Raw genomic sequence first — 22505 nt, forward strand, 5'->3', positions numbered from 1 at the left:
TCCAAAATGAGGGCTAGTGGAATGTCACCATTAACCTTCAAATGGGATATAAAGTGACAGGTTATTAAGTCTAAAAGATGGCCCAGGTTCAAAGCCAGCCTGGAACAACTCAAACCAAAGTTTTTTATTTTTCTCTCCTACTTTGTTTCTTTATCTTGGTGGGTGAAACGTGTTGCATGCCTTGTGTTTTTCTGTTAATAATCATATTATTTGTAAGCTTTGCACAGTGGCACTATCATAGCCAATGAGGTTGATCTGAGGCGTGATTACTGCCAATTGAAAAATTTCCCCAATAATCCTAGAATTTGCATTTCCTGTGCATTGTGAACGTTTTTACCCTGTTACAGCTCCTTCTTTATTCTCATGGTGCTAAAAAAATATGTGATTGCAAGATTTTGACTTGAAACTCTAGGCTGTTCTAACTGCTAGTAACAAAAACCTCAGCAAAGCAAGAAAGAGAACATGTTCTGTCCTCTCGAGACTACAGCTTCAGAAAAGTGGACTCTGCCTCATGAGACTGTCTTGTAAATGTATTCCTAACAAAGGAGTCTTATGAGACACCCAGACTTCATGGGGTGCCTGGGTGGCTCAGTCGTTAAGCGTCTGCCTTCGGCTCAGGTCATGATCCCAGGGTCCTGGGATCGAGCCCCGCATCAGGCTCCCTGCTCCACGGGAAGCCTGCTTCTCCCTCTCCCACTCCCCCTGCTTGTCTTCCCTCTCTGGCTGTCTTTCTCTCTGTCAAATAAATAAAACCTTTAAAAAAAAAAAAAAAAGACACCCAGACTTCAAAGATGGATGTTGTTGCATCCTCTGACAGCCACCTTCAAACTCCTGTATTAGTTTGCTAGAGCTGCCATAACAAAATATTACCGGTTAGACTGGTGGCTTAAACATCAGGAATTTTTTTCTCATGGTTCTGGAGGGGGAAAGTTCAAGATCAGTGCTGGCAGAGTTTGTTTCTTCTGAGGCCTCTCTTTGGCCTGCAGATGGGCAACATCTTGCTGTGTCCTCAGATGGCCTTTGCCCTGTGTGCACATATCCCTGGTGTCTTTTCGCCTTCTTATGGAAGTCCTGTTGGATTAGGCCTCTACCCTTATGACCTCATTTAAAGTTAATTACCTCTGGGTAGTTACCTCTGGGTAATTGAGCCTGGCTGGCTTAATCAGTTAATCGTCTGACTCTTGATTTCAGCTCAGGTTGTGATCTCAGGTTCACGAGATCAAGCCTCACGCTGGGCTCCGCGCTCTGCATGGAGTCTGCTTGAGATTCTCTCTCCCTCTCCCGCTGCTCCTCCCCCATGACTCATGTACTCATGCATGTGCCCTCTATATATAAATAAATAAAGTCTTTTTTAAAAAAAAGAAGTTAATTACCTCTTTAAAGGTCCTGTCTTCAATACAGTCACATTGAAATTTAGGGCTTCGACATATGAATGGGGGGCACCACAATTTAGTTCATAACACCTCTAAAACCTGGACTGCTTGTCTTAATAATCTGTTGCCCTTGCTAATAATATGTACACCAACACTCCCTTTTCCTGAAAAGTACAAAGACTTGGGAGTTTTCATTGTCACTTCTTTCTTCTCCCACCCTCGTGGAGCTAAAAAGAGCATCATAATTCTGCTAAACCTTCTTATTCAAGCAAATAGTTTAATTCATGTTTTCCTCCTATTGATCTATGGGCTGTGGCTGAAACAGCAACACAAGAAAATTGCTTTCACGTGGGAAATGCTGGTGCACCTGTATTTTCTAAATGTTGGGAGAGTAGGTCTGGTGCTGTGACATTCTTGTGCATCTGATTGGATTTAGGACTGGACTGATTCCAATTCTGAGAGGCTCAAAGGGGACAGAGCCAGCCCAGGGAAAGAGAGCTAGCTGGGTGCTCTCTGATGGGAAGGAAAAGGAAGCCGATTCCATCAGGCCCCGCAGGCTGAAGATCTGAAGCTGCTGAACTGACCCACTGGGGGAGCTGCTACCGCCACCATCATAGAAAAGTGGGGAATCGAAAAGTTGCTACTATGGAGTTGTTGGCTCCAGAACCACGCCACACTTGCTAGATTCACACAGATAAGAGCCTCTCAAAATGCACAAAGCCAGTCACTGGTGGTGCCCCAGAAAAAGACACCAGCCTCTCCATGACTGTGCTTGTCAGAATCCATGGCAGAAGCACCATAAGCACCCCCATTTCACTTCTCCTTTCCAAATCTCATGAAGTATGTCACGTTGGCAGAACCCTGGCTTCGAGGGAAGTGAGGAAGTGTGGCTTTAGTTTCCTGGCCTCTGTAGCACGGAAAGGCACACCAGAAGAAAGAAGGCTTGAGCAAACAAATTCACAATCTAAAACCCCTGGGACATTTTCTCTTCAGCTTCCTGCATCCAGGGGGGAAACCCATATCTGGTCTTTCCCCTGCATAATAGGGCCTGCTTTGCAGAAAAAGGTCCAGATAATCTCTGGTTTCTTTGCAACTGCTTTTCTAGCATCAGCTGGGTGGAGACTTAAGCTCTCAATGAATATCACCCTTCATCCTGGCCTAAAGGCAGAACCAGTAGAGTGAGATGCAGAAGTAAAAGAGAGAGAGGAGGCAACATGTTGGCTTAATTACCCAAACAATAAAGAGTATCAGGAAACATGACTGAGCTGTGTGGCCCAATGGGTTTGACATCACCTCCCCCTCTTTTCTGCTCCCTTAAATTGAGCAGCTTAATTTAGGATATAAATTTGGCTGTGTGTAACAGATTCAAAATAAGAATAGCTTTAATTACATATAAATATATGTAAATGTATTTCTCTCTGCTGTAACAGTGCAAGCTGGTGTTCAGCTCTGCTTTGTGAAGGTGTCAGGATCCTGGGCTCTTCCATCCTGTTCTTGGCCATCCCTATGGTGCTGTGCTTGTCCCCATGGTCCAAGATGCCATGCCACCATGTCCCCACCCTAGCCTGAAGGAAGAGAAAACAAGAAAGGAAAGGCCCATTCCTTTAAGGGCAGGACCCCAAAACTGCACTTCTGCTCATATCTCATTGATCAGAACGTGGCCTCTGGGCCACACTTGCTGCAAGGGAGGCTGGGAAATGTAGTCTTTATTCCAGGCAACCATGTGCCCAGGGAAAACTTCTTTAACTGTGAAAGAAGGGGCTAATAGAGCAGGGGTGAGGGCACCACTAGTTTCTCTTCCATATAATCATACTTCTGGGAGGCCCTTTATCACATGGCAGGAGGTAGCAGGCTACAATGGACTCTTTCAAGAGACCGGCAAATCCAAAAACGGAGGGAAGGGGTCTGAGCCACGCAAGCTCAGTATCCTCTCCCAGACTCATCAATTTCATAACAAGGAAGTGGGCCAAAAGCCGTAGCCTTATTCAACTCCAGGTTTCTAACTGGGGCACTATTGGCATTTTAAGTGAGATGAGTCTGTGTCACAGAGGACAGTCCCGCCTATTATTGCAGGACGTTTAGCCCAGTTAAACAGCAGTACTGTTCTGTCCTCAGGCATGGTGATAACCTACGTTTGTAGGCAGATATTTCCAAACCCCCTGGGAGGAGCAGGGGTTGCCTCTGACCAGTCTTTCCATGGAAACATGAAACACGTGGGATAAGACCTTTCCCTATCCAAACCTAGCCCCTGGCGGGACAGGGGGTCCTTTTGGCCTTCCAGCCGCCTTTTACAATTCTGCTTTGTCCCGAGCCGCCCAGCACTGGCTATCTGTCCTGTTATAAGTGAAATAATGCTTTACTGCTCCCCTCCAACACACCGAGCCCTTGCACATGTACGCATGCGCATGCACACACGCGCACCAGGAGACATGAATGATGATGTTGTGAGGGCTCACGGAGCCAGTAACGGAGGACCTGACCAGTGTCTCAGGAAACTCATCATCCCAGGACCGGAGGAAGTGAGGCTGGCTTGGAGTGAGTGTGCCTTACAGGGTTTGGCCTTAGACAATGTATTTAACCACACTCATTGTATTTCTGTTTCCTCGTGTGAAGAAGTGGAAACAATATCTAATACCTATGGATGTTAGGAAGCTCAAGTGACGAAAAGATTGGTGTATATGATGCTTAAGATCACGGACTCTGGAAACCAGCACCTGGGTCTGCCCAGTCATGTATCAGCTGCGTGGCCTCGGATAAGCTAGCTACCCTCTCTGTGCCTCATTCTCCTCCTCTGTAATTGGAGAATGGCAACCCCTGCCATACGGTTCTGCGCCCCACTCAGAGTCAAGTTCTCCATAAATGCTAGCATTTGTCATTGTCAGTGTCATGACTGTCTCCTCTAAGCGGGGCTCCTTTTCTTTTGTAAATGCTAGCAATTGTCATGATTCTCTCCTCCAAGTGGGACTCATGTTCTTTTTTTTTTTTTAAACTCTAGACATTATTCACATCTCACCAATCTTTCCATTAATGTCCTTCTTCTGTTCCAGGATCCAATCCAGGATCCCACGTTGCATTTAGTTTTCATGTCTCCTGAATCTCCTTTGTGACAATTTCTCAGTCCTACCTTGTTTTTTCATGGCCATGATCATTTTAAGGAACACAGGGTATTTTGTAGAATGTCCCTCAATTTGGATTTGGCTAAGTTTTTCTCATACTTAGACTGGGGTTCTGGGTTTGAGGGTGGGGGAGAATACCATAGAGCTGAAGGAGCTCTTCCTCTTCTTCTTCTCCTTCTTCCCCTTCCCCCTCTCCTCCTCCTTTTTCTTCTCCTCCTCCTCCCCATCCTTGTTCTCCTTCTCCTCCCCCTCCTCCTTTTCCTCCTCCTCCTCCTTCTTCTTCTCCTCTTCCTCCAACACCCCTCCCCCCTTCTTCCTCCTCCTCGTTGTTGTTGTTGCTATTGTTGTTGTTGTTCTTCTTCTCCTCCTCCTCCTCCTCTTCCTCCTCCTCCTTCTTCTTCTTCTCCTCCTCCTCTTCCTCCTTCTTGTTGTTGTTCTTCTTCTTCTTTCTTCTTCTCCTTCTTCTTCTTCTTCTTCTTCTTCTTCTTCTTCTTCTTCTTCTTCTTCTTCTTCTCCTTGAAGTGCCCTTCTTATCATATCATTTCAGGGCCTACATAATATCCACATGACATCACTAGCCAGGTTGAACTTGCTCCATTGGTTAAGCTATCTGACTCTAATGAAAGAGAAGTGACTCATTAGATGTTATATCTGCCATTTGTATTCTGTTTTCCTACTTAGTTAATCCCTTCCCCAAGTTATCTATGGACTTGATGATGGTTTGTTATGATTTCTGCAAATGTAACTTAGCTATTTCTTGGAGTATCAGCAAGGGTTGATTTCAACTCCATCCTACCTTGACTGGACCATAAAGGCAAGCTATGTACATGATTGCTCCTTGTCTTCTTCTCTCTCTCTTCTTCTTCTTTAAATAATTTTTTAAAATTTTAATGGTGGTTTTTAAAAAAGCTCAGGACGCAAAATTTACCGTCTTAACCATTTTTAAGGTACAGTTCAGCAGTAAGTATCTTCATATTGTTGTGCTGCAGATCAGGGCTCATGTTCTTTCAGTGACACACCAAAATTTTTTGCACAGTTATGTGGACAGATATGTTTCATTTTCATCATTATATTTTTGCTGTCATCTGCATTGATGCAAGTAGCCTATTAGGAGGTACTTTTGTGGGTGTTATTATTTAAAAACTGAGTCAAGCTTATTTTAGATGAGTTGTTTTTAAGTAAGATATTGAATAAATAAATAAAAGTGCAGATGCGGTGTACATATGGAAGGAATTAAGATGTGGTATGAGAAAGGCTGAGGTTTGGGATACGAAGACCTGCTAAATCCTCCTCCCCCAAGGCATCCCTTACTCATCCTCAGTCTCCACTAGATCCTGAATCACATGCTCTCAAAAAGCTCTGTTTTCACCTTTCCTTTCCATCAGAGTTCTTTGGGAAGCAAGTAACTAAATCGCAAATCAAACTTCCAGAAAGATCAAGGGGAACATATAGACTCAGATGACACAAAAGCTGAAAGATTAGGGCCAGCTTCAGGCACAGATGGGTCTAGGTGTTTAAATGATGTCATCAGAAATCTGTCCATCTACTCTGCCATGCTTTCTTATGCGTTGGCCTCATTCTAGGCTGCTTTTCTACTCATGGTAGAAAGAGGGCTCCCAGGTGCTCCACACTTAGGTCCCTTCAGCTTTGCAAGCCAGACAGAAAGAAAATGCTTTATTCCCCAGAGTTCCAATAGAAGACCTCTGTTTGCTTTTCCTGGGCCTGTGTTGGTGGTGTGTCTAGCTATCACTGAAGCACGCGGTTGAAATGCTTTTATTGCTAGGCTAGGGTCACGTGCCCAACCCTCCCCCAATCACTGTGGTTGGAGGATGAAGTGCTCTGATCTGGAACCGTGAGAAAGCTGGTTTCTCAAAACAAACTCCAGATGCTGTTGCCCCAATAAAAGAGCCTGAAAGCTGGATAAACTGAAACACCAGACTCCTCATCCACAGACGGTTATTAATCGTGTTGCAAATATTTGCTTATCACCCACTGGTAGTCCCCTGGCCTGGTTAATTGCCCCAGTAAGCCTTCACAAAAATCATTTAAAAAAAAAAAGGCAGTGTGGGTAATGTTAATAAAGATATTACCAAGTCACTTGATAACGACTATTTTCAAAGACTTGTGTGTGAAACTTTGCCCCAGGGTAGAAACCTGGACCCCTTTGGGAGGGAAAAGCATGAGCTGCTGAGTCAGATAGGAGTTCAAATTCCAACACTCCCATGACACTCACACTTACACATTGTTCATTCACTATAAAAAAAAAAATTATTGAGGGGCGCCTGGGTGGCTCAGTCGTTAAGCATCTGCCTTCGGCTCAGGTCATGATCCCAGGGTCCTGGGATCAAGCCCCGCATCGGGCTCCCTGCTCAGCGGGGAGCCTCCTTCTCTCTCTCCCACTCCCCCTGCTTGTGTTCCTGCTCTCACTATCTCTCTCTCTGTCAAATAAATTTTTTAAAAATCTTAAAAAAAAAAATTATTGAGCACCCATGATATGCCCAGCACTGTTCTAGACACTGTGGACACAGCCAGACAAAATCCTTCCCTCCTGATGTTCTAAAGAGGTGGGTGTGGGAATGGGGAGACAGATAATAAAGAAATGGACAAAGAAATGAATAATTTCAGACAGTAGTAAATATTGAAAAGAAAAGAAAACAGTGTGCTTTGCTAGCAAGAAGCTGGGGCTTCACCTGTAGCAGGCATTAGGGAAGGCCCTTTGGAGGAGTTGCTATTTGATTTGAGACTGGAACAATGAGATGCAATCAGCCGTAAGTTGACTTGTGTAAGGTGCTAAGAATAGGGAGCAGCAAGTGCTAAGGCCCTGAGGTGACTCTCTCCAAGAACTGACAAAAGTCATTGTGAATAGCTGTATGAGGTTAGGTGAACTACTTAGCCTCTGTGAGCCACTGGAAAAAGATGATCATACTGACCCCGCAGGGTTGCTATGAGGATTCAATTAAACAACAATCCTTAAAGGTCAAGTGCTGTGCCTGGCATATGGTAGGTGTTCAAAAAACGTCAGCTGTTTGTTTGAGCAATACAATTATTGAGGAGGAAAGAATGGGCCCAAAGGATGAGAGAAAGAAGTTTTTGTGGCTTATTCTTCCAGAATCCAAAATTCAGGATATAGTAGGAGCAAGGCCCTGAGAAAGGGCTTCTGAACATGCCTCCAGGACATCCTGGATACCTATAACAATACTTCGCATTATTTTAATAACTACTGCTATTCATCGAGCACCTACTCTATGCCAGGCACTCTGCTGGGCATCTGATGTCCATGGGCCCCTCTGACTCTGAGGCAGGCACTATTATCAACATCCCCATTTTACAGAGGAGAAACGTGGAGTCTCAGAGCTGATAGTCAGGGAGTCTGGAGCCAAGTCAGGAGGCAAGCGAGGCCCCAGCCACCTCCTACCTGATGACCTTTGGCCATTCCTCTCCTATGATGTGAAGTGACAGAAGCAGGACAATTCCGCCCCACCCTCCATCTTCATCATTCTCCAGGCCAGGAGGGCTGGAAGGGGGCGGGGGCAAAGAGGGAACAAGCGAAACCCTAGAACCCCTTCTCCCAGAATCCCGCCCCTGCGTGCTCCCCACCCACCACTACCATAAACCCGGTGCTAGAGAAGAGTGCAGGTCAGGGAGGTGAATTCCCAGCCAAGAGCGGGAGCCAGGCAGGGAAGCGGGGGGTGTGGCCAGGACGGGGGGCGGGGCCAAAGCTGCGCACTTGACTTTGAGGTCTAGGAGGCCCCACTCCTGACAGGGCCACCTCCCCTGCGCAGCGCCTGGACAAAACGAGGCATGAGGTGTCCTCTGGACGCCGGACCCGGCCACAGCCCTGCCTGGAAGAGGCTACTTTGAACAGGTGCGTAAGGAACAGTGGCTTCACCCACAGGTTGGGGACAGGGAGAGGACACCCCCAGGGAGAGTCTCTATCCAAGTCAGAGTTGCCCCTCTCAGAGCTCTGCCTCTAGTCAGTTGAAAGATGCACAAGAGCTCTTGAAGTCCCCCCAAGAGGCCGTGCTATTGACCCTTTTTACCAAGGAAGGGAGGCTCAGAGAGGGAGAGTCACCTGTCCAAGATCGCTGGCTGGTGAGGGTAGAATCAGAATTCAGGACCAGGACCACCCCCCCCCCCAGCCCTTTTTCACCGAGCTCCCTGGCTCACCCCAGCTATCTACATCTAATAATAATTTTTAAATAATAATAATAAGATAGGGGCGCCTGGCTGGCTCAGTCGGTTGAGTGTGGGACTCTTGGTTTTAGAGCAGGTCACAATTTCATGGGTTGTGGGATGGAGCCCCGCCTGGGGCACCACTCTCATCGCAGAGTCTGCTTGAGGATTCTCTCTCTCTCTGCCACTCCCTCCACTCGCATGCACTCTCTCTCTCTCTCTCAAATAAATAAAGAAATCTTTAAAAAAAAAAATAATAATAGGGGTGCCTGGGTGGCTCAGTCAGTGAAGCATCTGCCTTCAGCTTGGGTCATGATCCCGGGGTCCTAGGATGGAGCCCTGGGACGGGCTCCCTGCTCACTGGGGAGTCTGCTTGAGATTCTCCCTCTCCCTCTGCCCCTCCCCCTGCTCATGCTCTCTCTCTCTCTCTCAAATAAATAAATAAAATCTTAAATAATAATAATAATGATTATAAAATAACAAGTCATAATATCAAGAGGTCATATGACTGACTTCTTCTACATGCCAGGCTGTTCTAAGAGCTTTCATGTAGTAACATTTAATTCTTAACTCTATGAGGTAAGGGCTATATGATCCCCACTTCGTAGTGGAGGAAACTGAGGCACAGAGAGGTTATGTGCCTCCCCCAGGCCACACAGCTTAGAAATGGCAGAGGGAAAATTTGAACCCAGGTGGTCTGACCACCAAGACCACACTTTCCAAAGATGACATACATGCACCTCTCAGAAAGTAAATGAATTGCCTCCTTTTCCAGGTCTTAAAAAGGTCAGTTTCCGTGTAGTTTCAAAACCCCAAACTCCACCCGGTTTAAAGCTTCGCCTCATCCCCAGCTGAGGACCGTGTCCAACTGCAGTAAGATTCTAGGGGGACATGGTAGGCCTCGGCCTGTTTCTCTTTGTGTCTTTCCTCCCCACCCAGAGATGTGGTCTGTGGCCCTCTCAGGGCCACGGGCAGAAGGGAGGAAGGCCAGGAAGGGGGCAGGAAAGTTTCTACTTGGCTATTTTACTTGTAGGGTGGAGTCAAGCCCTTCTGTGTGGTTGAGGCACCATTGCTGGATCCATCTGGGTGGGGGGCACTTTGAGGACCCTCGTCACTGCAGAGTATGTTGTTGTGGCTCCATGAACTGGGCCCCGCTAGAGGCTCACCAGCATCTCCTGGCTCCCTCCAGCCTCTTTCTGCCAAGGTCTGCCCTTGGGAGCCCTGTCCCATGAGGGGCCTTGCCAGACAGCCTCCAGCCAGCTCCCTGGCGAGGCATCCACCACTGCCTCATGGGAAACACGAGGACACCTTTGTCATCACACGGAATGCTAGAGGCGTGGGTCATTTCCACTCCAGCCTCTATTCCCTCTGCCCCACAGGCCCTTTCCACTCCATCCCTCACTTGGACACCTAGAGGTCTAAGTTCCCGCAAATTCCAGGGGACACATTTCTAGCTCTCCGGGAGAGGTTCCCTTGGAGCTGCCCTCACTTGGCCTGGGGAGGAAGAAAGCCCCAGGCCTCCCCTCTCCTCCCCCTGGGGGGGGCGGGGACTCGCAGTTCATTCTCAGCTCTGCCCCAGAAAACCTCACTCTGAGCCTCCCCCTCTTCTCCCCTCCCACAGCCTGGCGGGGGGTCGAGAGGCTGTTGCTGGCAGAGCTGGTGACCTGTAATCCGTTTTCGAGACCTCAGTTGGGCATGAAGGTTCTTGGCAGCCGCTGTTCTGTTCTCAGCCTCTGGTACCTCTGTGGAAATTTTGAGAGCATGGGAGAAGTCAAGTATAACATCTGACGTGTGTCTGTATATATATAACTGCTGATTCAGGAAACGTCCCTGACTGAAATAGCCATGCTCCCAAAACCTAAGAGTTCTGAATTATCTCTATGGTTCCAGCTCTGAAATTCCATCCTTCATCCCACAGGCTTAAAATATATGTGCACATACACACACACACATATATATAAAATCTATATAATACCTAAATGAGACTGTCCTCAGCCCTGAAAATTCATGATCTCATTGAATCTCAGGCACTCTTGTGAAATGATTGCTATCAACCACCCTCCTTGATGAGCGGGGAAACTGAGGCTCGGAGCCCAGAAATAATAAGTGGCAGAGTCTGGGTTATGAACCCGGGTCTAGTGGCCTCAAAGTCTCCAAGTGAAACCGTGATTCTACAGCAGCTGGAGGAAGGGTTGCCAAGACATGAGGTCTTCTTAAGGTGCCTTGGGGACACTCGTTGAATCACCAGGCACCTGCAATGGTGTCAGAATCAGAACTCCATCCCCAAATGCAGACTGGGTGACCTGAGATCTTCTACTTCAATCACTGATTCAACAAACACTCCTGAACGCCTGCTGGGGGCCCAGTTTGTGCGGGGTGGTGCTGGGGACAGAGCGGCGACCAAGACAGCCCCAGCCCTGCTCTCTTGGGGCTCACAGGCCAGGGAGAAGACAGACCCATCCCCCAGTGGGTAGGGCAGGAATGTGGGGGCCCAAAGAAGAGGGCTGAGTCTGAAGCTGGGGAGGTGCTGGCCAGGGAAGGCCCTTTTCAAAGCTGTCAAAATCGAAGTAAGAGCTCAGAGAAAGGTGGCATCGCTTATGCAAATTGCATCCCTGTGCCCTTTGTTTCATAAAAGGGGAAGAATGCAAATTTTTTTCCCGTCAAGATAAAAAAGCAACACCCTGAGCAGGTCCTGTTTATTCCCATCACTTTGCGGCTAGAGCTTCCATCACTCCATCTCCTGAGGTCCCTGCCCGGACACAAGTGTAGTGTCTATCACCAAGCATCCCTGAGGGTCAGGGAAGGCTTCAGAAGGGGGGTGCCTGAGCTGAAACTGGAATCACAGCTAGATGAAGAGTTAGGGGAAACAGCATTCTAGGTAGGGGGACCCACATGTGCAAAGGCCCGGAGGCCAGGGCAACTGCATGGAGTTCGGTCTGCCTGATGCAGACAATGAGGGAAGAGTGGTGAGAAGAGCGTGGAGATGTAGGAGGGTGCCAGGCAAGGGGATCTGCGCTGTGTCCTGAGAGCACTGGGGAGCCACAGAAGGCTTATGGACAGGGGAATAGAAAAGTCACACCAGGGGCGCCTGGGTGGCTCAGTCGGTTAAGTGTCTGACTCTTGATTTTGGCTCAGATCATGATCTCAGGGTCGTGAGATCGAGCCCCATGTGGGGCTCCATGCTCAGCGGGGAGGCCACTTGAGATTCTCTCTCTCCCCTTGCCCCTCCCCCCAACTCTCTCTCAAATAAATACATAAATCTTTTTAAAAAGAAAAATGACACCAGCTGCCGACTCAGAGATAAAACCAGTGGAGGTACGAGGAGGGCAGTGAGCCCCCCTCACCCACCCAGAAGGCCCTGTAATGGGACAACTCCCAGCTCTCCACTTTTGACCTTGGCTCTGAGACTCAAGCTCGCTGTGCCTCAGTTTCCCTGCCTATAAAACAGACTAGTGCTGACCTCAGAGTTGTAGAGGGGACCAGTGAGGTCGTGGTTGGGAGAATCTGGCACAGTCCCTGGCACACAGCCAGCATGGGGTGTCAGCTGCCCCCCTCCCCCAGAAGCTGCCCTTCTGCGACCTGTCACACCCGGTTCCAGAGTCCAGCACTGTCTGTATCTGGTGCTGCTGCCTTGGGAGTCATTACCCTCGCTACCACTTCTCATTCCAGGAGAGAGCTGATGTTTTCACGTTTGTTCTGTAAGTGGGTATTTCTGATCCTTAGAATGTAACCACTTACTGTATTGCTTTTGTTTTTAATCTTTAAGATTTTTTTTTTTGAGAGAGAGTGAGAGAGAGAGAGAGCACAAGAGGGGGGAGGGTCAGAGGGAGAAGCAGACTCCCCGCCGAGCAGGGAGCCCGATGCGGGACTCGATCCAGGGACTCCAGGATCATGACCTGAGCCGAAGGCAGTCGCTTAACCAACTGAGCCACCCAGGCGCCCTGTTTTTAATCTTTAAAAGACATATTTATAGCACCCCAAGGACTTGCAATTACAGAAGCAAGAATGGTAACAGTGATGATAATTATAAATGTAATGTCAAGCATTGATTTGGCAGTCACCTTGTTGGTACACTGTTCTAAGCGCCCTTTATAAGCATTAGACCAGGACTTCTCAACATCGGCACTACTCACATTTGGGGTCCAATGCTTCCTTGTTGCTGGGGATGTCGTGAGCATGGTAGGAGGCTGATCAGTCTCCTTGACCTCTACCCCCATGTGCCAGTAGCACCTCCCCCACCCCACGTCATGACAACCAGAAAGACTTCTAGACATTGCCAATATCCCCCAAGGGGAGCAAATCATCCCCAGTTGAAAAATCACTGAAGGCGGGCGCCTGGGTGGCTCAGTTGGTTAAGCGACTGCCTTCGGCTCAGGTCATGATCCTGGAGTCCCAGGATCGAGTCCCGCATCGGGCTCCCTGCTCGGCGGGGAGTCTGCTTCTCCCTCTGCCCCTCCCCCCTCTCATGCTCTCTCTGTCTCTCATTCTCTCTCTCTCAAATAAATAAATAAAATCTTTAAAAAAAAAAAAAAAGAAAGAAAAATCACTGAAGGCATCATCATTCCCATTTTATAGATAAGGAAACTGACGCTCGGAGAGGATAAGTAATTTTCCCAAAGTCACCAGAGCTAGTAAGTTTTGGGACTTGCTCGCTGGCAGTCCAATTCCGGATCTTCCATTCTGGTGTGTGTGCATTTGTGTGTGTGTGCACGTGTGTGTGTGTGAAAGACTATTGAGAACATTTATGCTCTCTTATTTCCTTTATTCAGATTTTACTTAATTTTTGAATGGGTTGTATATTGCCACGGTTTAAATCTCAAAGATATAGAAAAGACCTTGAGTGAAGTCTCTGTCCTATCCACCCACCCAGTTCTGAGCCTTCCCTCCCCGCCATCACACACAGAGAACCACTGTTTTTGTGTATCCTTCCAGGGTTTCTTTGTGTGTTTATAAGAAATGCAAATATATATTTACTTTTCTCCTGTTTTTTACACCAAAGGTAGCATACCATAAGAACTATCCAGCAGCATGCATTTGTAACTTAACTACATACTCTGGAGATCTTTACCTCTCAGTTCATGCCATTCCGGAGTTCTTCCTCATCCTTTTGTACAGGTGTATCGTTCCACTGTATGAATGGACCATAATTTATTAAATTGGTTCCCTATGGACGGGCACTTGGATATTTCCAATCTTTAGCCATTATAACTAAGGTTTGACAAATGACCCTGCCCGTTAGTCATTTTATATTGAGAAAGTGTATCTGTAGAACACATTCCCTGACGTTTAATTTCAGGGTCAGAGGATATGGAGGGCACCCAGGTGGTTCAGTCAGTTAAGTGTCTGACTTCAGCTCAGGTCATGATCTCAGGGTGCTGGGATCGAGTCCTGTATCAGGCTCCCTGCTCAGCGGGGAGTCTGTTTCTCTCTCTGTCTCCTGCTCCACCTGCTTGTGATCTCTCTCTCTCTGTCAAATAAAAATACAGTCTTTAAAAAAAATAATAATAATTTGCATTTCTCTTACCATGAGCACGGCTGAATATTTGACATTTCTGTTTTATTTTATTTTCTATGAATGGCCTACCCATATCCTTTGTATATGTTTCTGTTAGGTTGTTGATATTTTTCTTATTGATATCTCAGAGCTTTTTACATATTAGCAAAATAAGCTCTTGGTCTGTGAGATCTGTTGCAAATCATTTTTCCCGGTATGTCATTGTTCTTCTGACTTGGTGGGTGGTATTTGTTTTTTTCCACTTGGCTGAAGTTCTTTACATTTTCATCTCAGGTGTTTCAGTCTTTTATGGCTGGACCTTGTGTTCTTACTGAAACAGCCATCAATCCAATGAGAGGCAGAAGAGTGGGGTGGGTAAGTGCATAGGGTCTGGAGCCAGACCCTGAGGATTTCACTCCAAGCACTAAGCCATGTGGAAGTTTAATTAAAGGAAGTGAGAGCAACTGGGGATGGTGGGGCACACTCACCAGTCTACTTTACTGACAGAATTTTGCCTGCCTGGGTGTGGCTCACAGCCCTGCTGTTTATCACCTATGACATCCTGGACAATGGTCTTCAGTTCTCTGAGCTTCCATTTCCTCAGTCCTCCTGGGGGTATAATAATTGTGTCCCTCAGGGTTGAGGTAGGAAATGGTCTACTCAAAAGGAGTAATGACGGGGGTTAATAAAGGGACTATTTGCAGAGGTGTAGGCAGGACATAGGTAAACCCACCTGAGATTGTGCAACACCCAGGGACTAGCCACAGCAGAAAGCCGTTACTACCTCTGTGCTAGAAGCCGTGTAAGAGGAAGAGCAGACCCCCAAAACCCAAAGACAGTGGTGTATGGAGAGGGACACCAACGGCAGCCTTATTAGAGGGACAGAGCCGACCCATGTTGATGGAGCAGGGAGGGAGCTGTGGGACCAGCTACTTCAAGGTCACTCCCATTGGCAGAAGCCAACTGGAAGCAAAAGACATGGGGACCTGATGATGCAGCTCAAAGAAGTCAGCCTTTCAGGAAGCAGAGCAGGGCCGAGGTCAGAGAATGGATCTGCAGGATACCCTGAATAATGTGTGCTTGGTGGGGTCGATGAAGGAGTAAGTAAGATAATATATGTTCATTGCTTAGAACAGTGTCTGGATTGTAGGAGGTGCTCAGTGAATGTTCCCTTTTATTTCTTTTTTTTTAAGATTTATTTATTTGAGAGAGAGAGAAAGAGAGAGAGTGAGCAAGCAGGGGGAGGGGCAAAGGAAGAGGGAGAGAGAGAGAATCCTCAAGCAGACTTCCCGCTGTGTATGGAGCTCGAGCCCAGGACCCCGAGATCATGACCTGAGCAGAAATCAGTAGTCAGACACTTAACCAACCGAGCTACCCAGGCGCCCCCCCTACACTATTTCTGTCATTATCACTGTTATCAGCTCTTGATGTGCCACACTCCTCGCCAGCTCGGGAAAGTTTATTTGCTGGGGCATCATCTCGCCTTTGGTCCCATTTGCTCCCTCTGCTCTCTCCTCTCCTTTCCCACATCCTCCAAGGCATCCTGATCGCATCCTGCACCTGTTCTGCCTCCTTGGACCTGCCTGCCCCCGCATCTCCAGACCCCTTGACCGAAGGAGCCAGTGCCCGCCTGCCTGTCCCCAGAAGCCCGAATGGTGTTCTCTCCACTTCTTGGTTCCAAGGGCACAAGGCCCGGCCAGAAACCATGATCTTCTCCCCTGAGGGCTACCCAGGGCCCAACCACATCGGCCAGGAGACACTGGATACCCAAAGCAGCCTGAGCATCGGAAATGCAACAGCTCAAGACACAGTGCCGGAAACCAGCAGAGGACGCAGGAGTGCGACAGAGCAGATACTTGGCCAGGGTGAGTGGGGCCGAGAGGGACCGAGTTCTCAGGCAGAGAGAGCAGCGTGGGCAAGGCTGGAGGGGCAAGAGAGATCTGGAGAGCACAAGAAATTGTGCGCAGAACCGTATAGGGGGTGCAGGCCATGCGAGGCCGTTGGCTTTTCAGTGTGACTTGGGAAGGCAGGTAGAGCTGGTGGTCTGCAGGGCTGACCATGCGGGGCCTGAGATTTCCACTCAACAAAACACTTACCGACGCTGATTCTTACATATGCATCAAATCCTTTTTTAGTGCCTTCTCTGTCCTGGGTGGGGCTGGGCTCGTGGGCAGGGACACGCAAGAACCTAGCCTAGGAGACAGGTAGGGCTCCCCAGAGGAGGGGCCATCCGAGCTGGGACCTGTAAAGCCAATCAGGAGTTTGCCCCGTGAAGAGTGGGAGAAAGTTCTCCTTTAGAGAGACCAGCTGGAGTCAACACCAAAAAGCAGGAAGGACAGGCTGCAACTTACTGAGCCCTCGCTACTCACCAAACACAGGGGATTTCACAACGACCCAAGAAAGTAGATGCTCCGAGCACCAACCCCACTGCACAGGTGGGGAACTAAGACCGAGAGGTGATGTCAATGGCCTGTGGTCACCTAGAAGCAAAAGGCCAACCTGGGATTCTACAGGACTCTCTATGGTCCTGGAGCTTATCTCCTTTCCCACGGCCTCTCTAGCCCAGCACCATCTTCAGGGTACCAAAGGTGGGGAGAGTTCCCCCACCTCCCGTGCCCAAGCCATGCTCAGCCTGGAGCTTGTGCAGCCTCTGAGACCAGGACAGCCTTGCAAAGACGTGGCTGCCCCACCAGTGACTTGTGTCCTTGCAAAGGTACTTCCCATCTGTGTACTTCAGTGTCTTCATCTGTAAAATGGACTCATGGTAGAACCTACCCCACAGGGTTGTGTTGAGGATTTCAGTGAGCAAATCTGGTGTTTTTTAAGCTTTTTCAGTCATGACCCACAGTGAGAAATGAACTTCACATCATGACCTGGTGTGTACTTGTATACACACACACACACACACACACGCGCGAGCACGCGCGCGTAAGACACATGTCATAAAATAACAGTTATTGCTACGAGCAATGCATTCTGATATTTTCTATGGTATTATAGTTCATGTCACATTTCAAGTGCTGATTACAACTTTCTTTTTTTTTTTTTAAGAGTTTATTTATTTATTTGACAGAGACATAGCGAGAGAGGGAACACAAGCAGGGGGAGTGGGAGAGGGAGAAGCAGGCTTCCCGCTGAGCAGACAGCCCGACGCGGGGCTCCATCCCAGGACCCTGGGACCATGACCTGAGCCGAAGGCAGACGCTTAACGACTGAGCCACCCAGGAGCCCCTGATTACAACTTTCCAAATGATTTCGTCCAAGCATGGATGGGTCTCACTCACTCATAACCGGCCATGAGTTAGCATGTGTTTGGAATGGTGTTTGGCTTCTAGTAAGAGCCAGATCCAAGTGGATATTACATTGATTCTTGTTTCTACACCTGGTGGGCTCTTTCTCCTCCTGCCAGGCTTAGCTGATTCACCACCTCCTCCAGGAAGCCTTCCATGGGTTCTTGGTTTGAGCTAAAGTTCTTTTCACTTTATCATATTGCATTGAAATTGGAAATCAGCTCAGTGTGGAGGCTCCAGGTACTCACCACAACATCAGACTTCCAGGCTCAAATACTCGCTGTGCCTCTCTCTGACCATGAAGCCTGAGCCTCAGAACCCCTGGACCTCAAGTCTTTAACCTGGAAAGAGAACTATTATGGATGCCCCATCTCTGTAAAGAGGGTTCCCAGCAGCCAGGCGCAGGTCCCGAGCCTTTGGAGACCCCCTCTTGACTCCTCTCTTTCTCTCCAATCCATCAGCAAATCCTGTGGGCTCTGCTTTCAAACTAATCCAGAATCCAGCCACTCCTCCCAGCTCTTCGGCCTCACCCTGGGTCAGCTGAGGGCTGGGCAGCTGGGATATTTATATACCAGCCCATGCCAGTCATCGCGTAGCGCCCTGGCCTGCTTCCACCTTGGCCAGAGCAGGCTCTGGCAGCCGGAGAAAGTGCCCAGGCAACAGGTGCAATGTGGCAGTTGGAAGCGGTGAGGGTGAGGGTAAACGCCCCGTGTCTGGAGCAGCACTGGGCACCCATCAGGAACTCCAGACACATTTGTTGATGAATGAATGAATGAATGAATGTCCCTGTGTTGGACAAAAGGAGTGCTCAGCCTCTTTGAGGGGCCTCCATCCATGTGGCCTTGCTCTCTGTTTGCACAGCCAGCTCCAACGGAGTGATGCTGCTGACATTCCCTTATGTCTTCGAGGGCGTTATCCAAAGTGACCTCAACTACTCAGTGATCCTGGAGTGCCTGGCTCCTTCTACCACCCCCAAGCCCACGCTGCACTGGACCTTCAACGGGAAGCCCTACAAGATTGGGGCTATGCTGATCATCCGGAGGTTGTCCCTGGAACATCTGGGCACCTACGTGTGCACGGCCAAGAACAGCCAGGGACAGTGTTCCTCCTATCCTGTGACCCTCTCGCTGCCACGTGAGTCCCCCCGCCCCCACCCCAGACTTCTGCATCCTTGGTTGCATTGAGCCACCTACAGAGCGGTCCACTCTGAGCCCCTCTCCAGCCAAGATGTCATCCCGTCCTTCCATCTGCCTGGCAGAGTGGGGATTATTAGCCCATTTTACAGAGGCTGCAGCTGACAGAGATGAGCTCGAACAAAAGCTCAGCTCAGGATCTGGAGCCAGTGATCTGGATCCCGGCTCCAACTATTGGCTGGCTGTGTGAACTTAACCTCTCTAGGTCTCAGCACATACCTGCAAAAAAAAAAAAAATGCAGGTGATAATGAGTGGTTCTGAGCACAGGCTTTGGAGTTTGAATTCTGGCTTCACCACTTCCTAGCTGTGTGACTTTAGACCACTGCCTTGACTTCTCTGTGCCTCAGTGTCCTCATCTGTAAATTGGGAAAATAATAGCGCCCACCCTGAAGTATAGTTGTGAGCATTCAATGAGATAAGGAGGTGAACAGCTTAAAATAATAGAGCCCAGTGTTACTGGACACGAGTGAGTGCTCAGAAAGCATGAGCTAGTATCGTGGCTGCAATTACCATTATCCACATTATTATTAATTTTGTGACTATTACTGTATGCGGTGGCACGTGTGGAGCCCCAGGGGGCAGTAACAAGAACAGCCTGTTGGGATCAGGAAAGTGGTCTGGGAGCTGGTTAAACCTGGATTCAATTCCCGCCCTTGTGCCTTCCTGGCCAGGTGACTTAAGATAAGTGACATCCCTTCTCTGAGCCTCTGTTTCTTCCTGTGTATAATGGGGGTGACTGTGTATACCTCTGCAAGATTGTCATAAGGAGCAGAAATAATACATGATTGAGGCCAGCAGAACACCTGTTGGAAAGGAGGTGCTTAAAGGGCACCTGGCTTGTTCTGTCGGGGGAGCATGAGACTCTTGATCTTGGGGTCGTGAACTCAAGCCCCACGGTGGGCGTGGAGCCTACCGAAAAAAAAGAAGAAGAAAGCAAGCAGGTCCTTTAAATAGCAGCTATCCTCATGAATATTATTTTTCGTGTATTTATGCATGGAGGACGAGAGGCCTGGAACCAGCTAAAATGGTACAGAGGACCTGGCCGGTGGAGAAGTAGGGGAGGGACTTGGGCAGCAGGGAACACATGAGCAAAGGTCCAGAGCATGGAAAAGGCAAGGGTGATGGAAAATCTGGCTTGGCTGGGTCCCAGAGAGCTGCCATTTCTTCCCAGCCAGGCTCTAGTAGGAGCTTCAGGATTTGGTTTGGGGGTGATTCACTGGGAGAAAAAAGTTTAAATCCTGTAGCAGCAGGTGACTCTGTTATGTTCATTGAGAATGACTTTCAGGTCCCCCTTTATTCGTCCATCAACTATTCTGGAAATGTTTATTGGCTGCCTACCACATGACCAGCCCGTGCTGGGTGGTGTTGGGGACATTCTGGAGACAGCCCGGGCCCTGTCCCCAAACAGTAATGTTTGAGTGGGGGACAGACTGGTAGGGGACAGACCCGTCCACAAACAGTAATGACCAGAGTGGGCAAGACTGGGGTGGGGGAGCCAAGGGGCCACCTGACCCAGCAAGCGGGTCAGGGAGGGCTTCCTGGAGGAGGGGACATCTGAGCTGGTACTAGGATACATAGGAATTATCCAGGCCAAGGGGAGGAAAATGGCATAAATAGCATTCTAGGGGGTACAAAGGCCAGGAGGTAGAAGAGAGAGGTGAGCTCAGAAATTGAGTAGAGTCCCATGGAACTAAGTTAACAAGGTAGGGAGAGAGAGAGAGAGCTGAGGCTGGCCGAGTGGCAGGGCCTCAAAGGCCAAAATGAAGGATGCTTCCTCTCCAGGTCCTGGGAAGCCACAGCAAGGTTCTGAGCTGGGGACGAACAGGGTCACGTTTGAGCTTTCCACAGACCCCTCTGGCTTCTAGGGGTGGGGAGGTGGGAGGGAAAGGGACTGGGGCAGGAGATCCAGGAGGAGGCTGGGGTGGAGGCCAGAGGATGGGAAGGAGGGGGTAGACTGAAGACATGCTCAGGAGGTGAAATGGTGGGAGGCGGCGGTGTGGAGGGAGGATGGCTCCTCCAGTCTCGCCCCTTCTTGGTCCCCAGAAGACAACGTGGATCCCACAGACGCTCAGCCCATCGAGCCAGACCCCGTTCTCACCGTGTCAGGAGGAGCTGCTATCGGCCTCCTCGTGGCTGGAAATATAGGGGCCATGATGCTGATAGGGGGCATAAGCCTCACCATCGTCCAGAGCATAAGGTATGTGCTGCCCTTCACCTCTGTCCACTGCCTGACATCCGCTCAGCCCCCACAAGACACAGCTCACTCTGCAGCAAGACAGAAACCCAACCAGCAGCCTCATCCAAGAAGCTTTAGACTCAGGGAGGAGGATACCTACCCCTGACGCATGCACCCGAAGTGACACCGGGGAACAAAGAGGCAGAAAAGGATTCCGGAGCTCATCTGCCTAGGTTCGAATCCTGGCTCTGTTCCCTACCCGAAGTGAGGCCATGGGCAAGTTGCTCCCACTGTCTGTGCCTCAGTTTGCCCATCTGCAAAATGCCATCCTTGGGGCTGTTGTGAGGATGAAACAAGCTACTATTTCTAAAGCATCCACACCTGTGCCCGGCATGTGGTCAGTGCTGTATTCAGTCCTTCTACACATACCAATCCAGTGCACACCCTGCCGGTGCTGGGGAAACCCTGGGAATAGCAGCCGGAGTCCTGGACCTCAGGAACTTGCATCCTAGTCAGAGACACCAGCAATTCACGTGATGACCAAGTAAAATATTTTTTTTTATTTTATTTTTTTAAAGATTTTATTTATTTATTTGACAGAGAGAGTGAGAGAGCACAAGCAGGGGGAACAGTTGAGGGAGAGGGAGAAGCAGGTTGCCCGCCAAGCAGGGAGCCCAATGCGGGGCTCGATCCCAGGACCCTGGGATCATGACCTGAGCCGAAGGCAGACGCTTAACCATCTGAGCCACCCAGGTGCCCCGACCAAGTAAAATATAGATAGCATGTTGGATAATGATGAATGCTAAGCAGTGGAGTAAGGCTGGGAAGTAAGGCCAGGGTTGGGGTGGGGTAGGGTTTAATTAAGTCAGTGAAGGCCTCCCCAAGAAAGTGACATCTGAGCAAAGACACTGAGCAAAGGAGGGATGGATGTCAGTGGATGCCTGGCAGAAGGGCATAGCCAGCAGGGAAAATTGCCAGGGCAAAAGGCCCTGAGGTAGGACTTCCCTGGTGTGTTCAAGCAATAGCAAGGAGGGCAGCGTGCCTGGAGTGCTGTGAGGAATGGAAAGAGAAATAGGGCATGAGATCAGGGAGGGAATGGGGGTGGGGGTGGACAGAAAGTGTAAGGTCTTGCGGGCCATATAAGGACTTGGCTTTTGTTCTGAGTGACATGAGAGCCATGGAGGGTTTAGAGCAGAGGAGGGACGGGATCTGACTTGTATCCGACTTGCATTTCATTCCTAGATGTATTAGCTATTTCTGTAATACTATAATATCTTACCATGTATTGAGCACCTATCATGTGCTTGCTAAACATTATTCTATTTAATGTCCACAAGAGCTCTGCAGGTGTTGGGGGGAAGGGGGAGGGGCGGTGGTGGATAAGAAAGAAAATCTTGAGGGCCCATTCTGCGTGGAGCACTGGGTGTTATGCACAAACAATGAATCATGGAACACTTCATCTAAAACTAATGATGTACAAAATCCTAAAGGAGAACACAGGCAGCAACCTCTTTGACCTCACCCGAAGCAACTTCTTTCTAGAAACATCGCCAAAGGCAAGGGAAGCAAGGGCAAAAATGAACTATTGGGACTTCATCAAGATAAAAAGCTTTTGCAAAGCAAAGGAAACAGTCAACAAAACCAAAAGACAACCGACCGAATGGGAGAAGATATTTGCAAATGACATAT

General features: G+C 48.9%; 1 protein-coding gene and 1 pseudogene across 1 annotated transcript in view; both read left to right on the forward strand.

The window, feature by feature from the left end:
* Positions 1–215: 215 nt before the first annotated feature.
* Positions 216–347, forward strand: LOC115940496 (U4 spliceosomal RNA; annotated as a pseudogene).
* A 7873-nt stretch (positions 348–8220) lies between these two features.
* The window catches only part of IGSF23 (immunoglobulin superfamily member 23), a 16807-nt gene continuing 2522 nt past the window's right edge, over positions 8221–22505 (forward strand). Inside the window, 4 exon segments of the mRNA XM_031026682.2 lie at positions 8221–8354; positions 15695–16021; positions 18308–18580; positions 20684–20837. Of these exon segments, the coding sequence (XP_030882542.2) occupies positions 8291–8354; positions 15695–16021; positions 18308–18580; positions 20684–20837 (818 nt within the window). The 5' untranslated portion in view covers positions 8221–8290.

Source organism: Leptonychotes weddellii, chromosome 16, assembly GCF_054177405.1.
Source record: "Leptonychotes weddellii isolate Sample4059 chromosome 16, ASM5417740v2, whole genome shotgun sequence".
Lineage (NCBI taxonomy): Eukaryota > Metazoa > Chordata > Mammalia > Carnivora > Phocidae > Leptonychotes > Leptonychotes weddellii.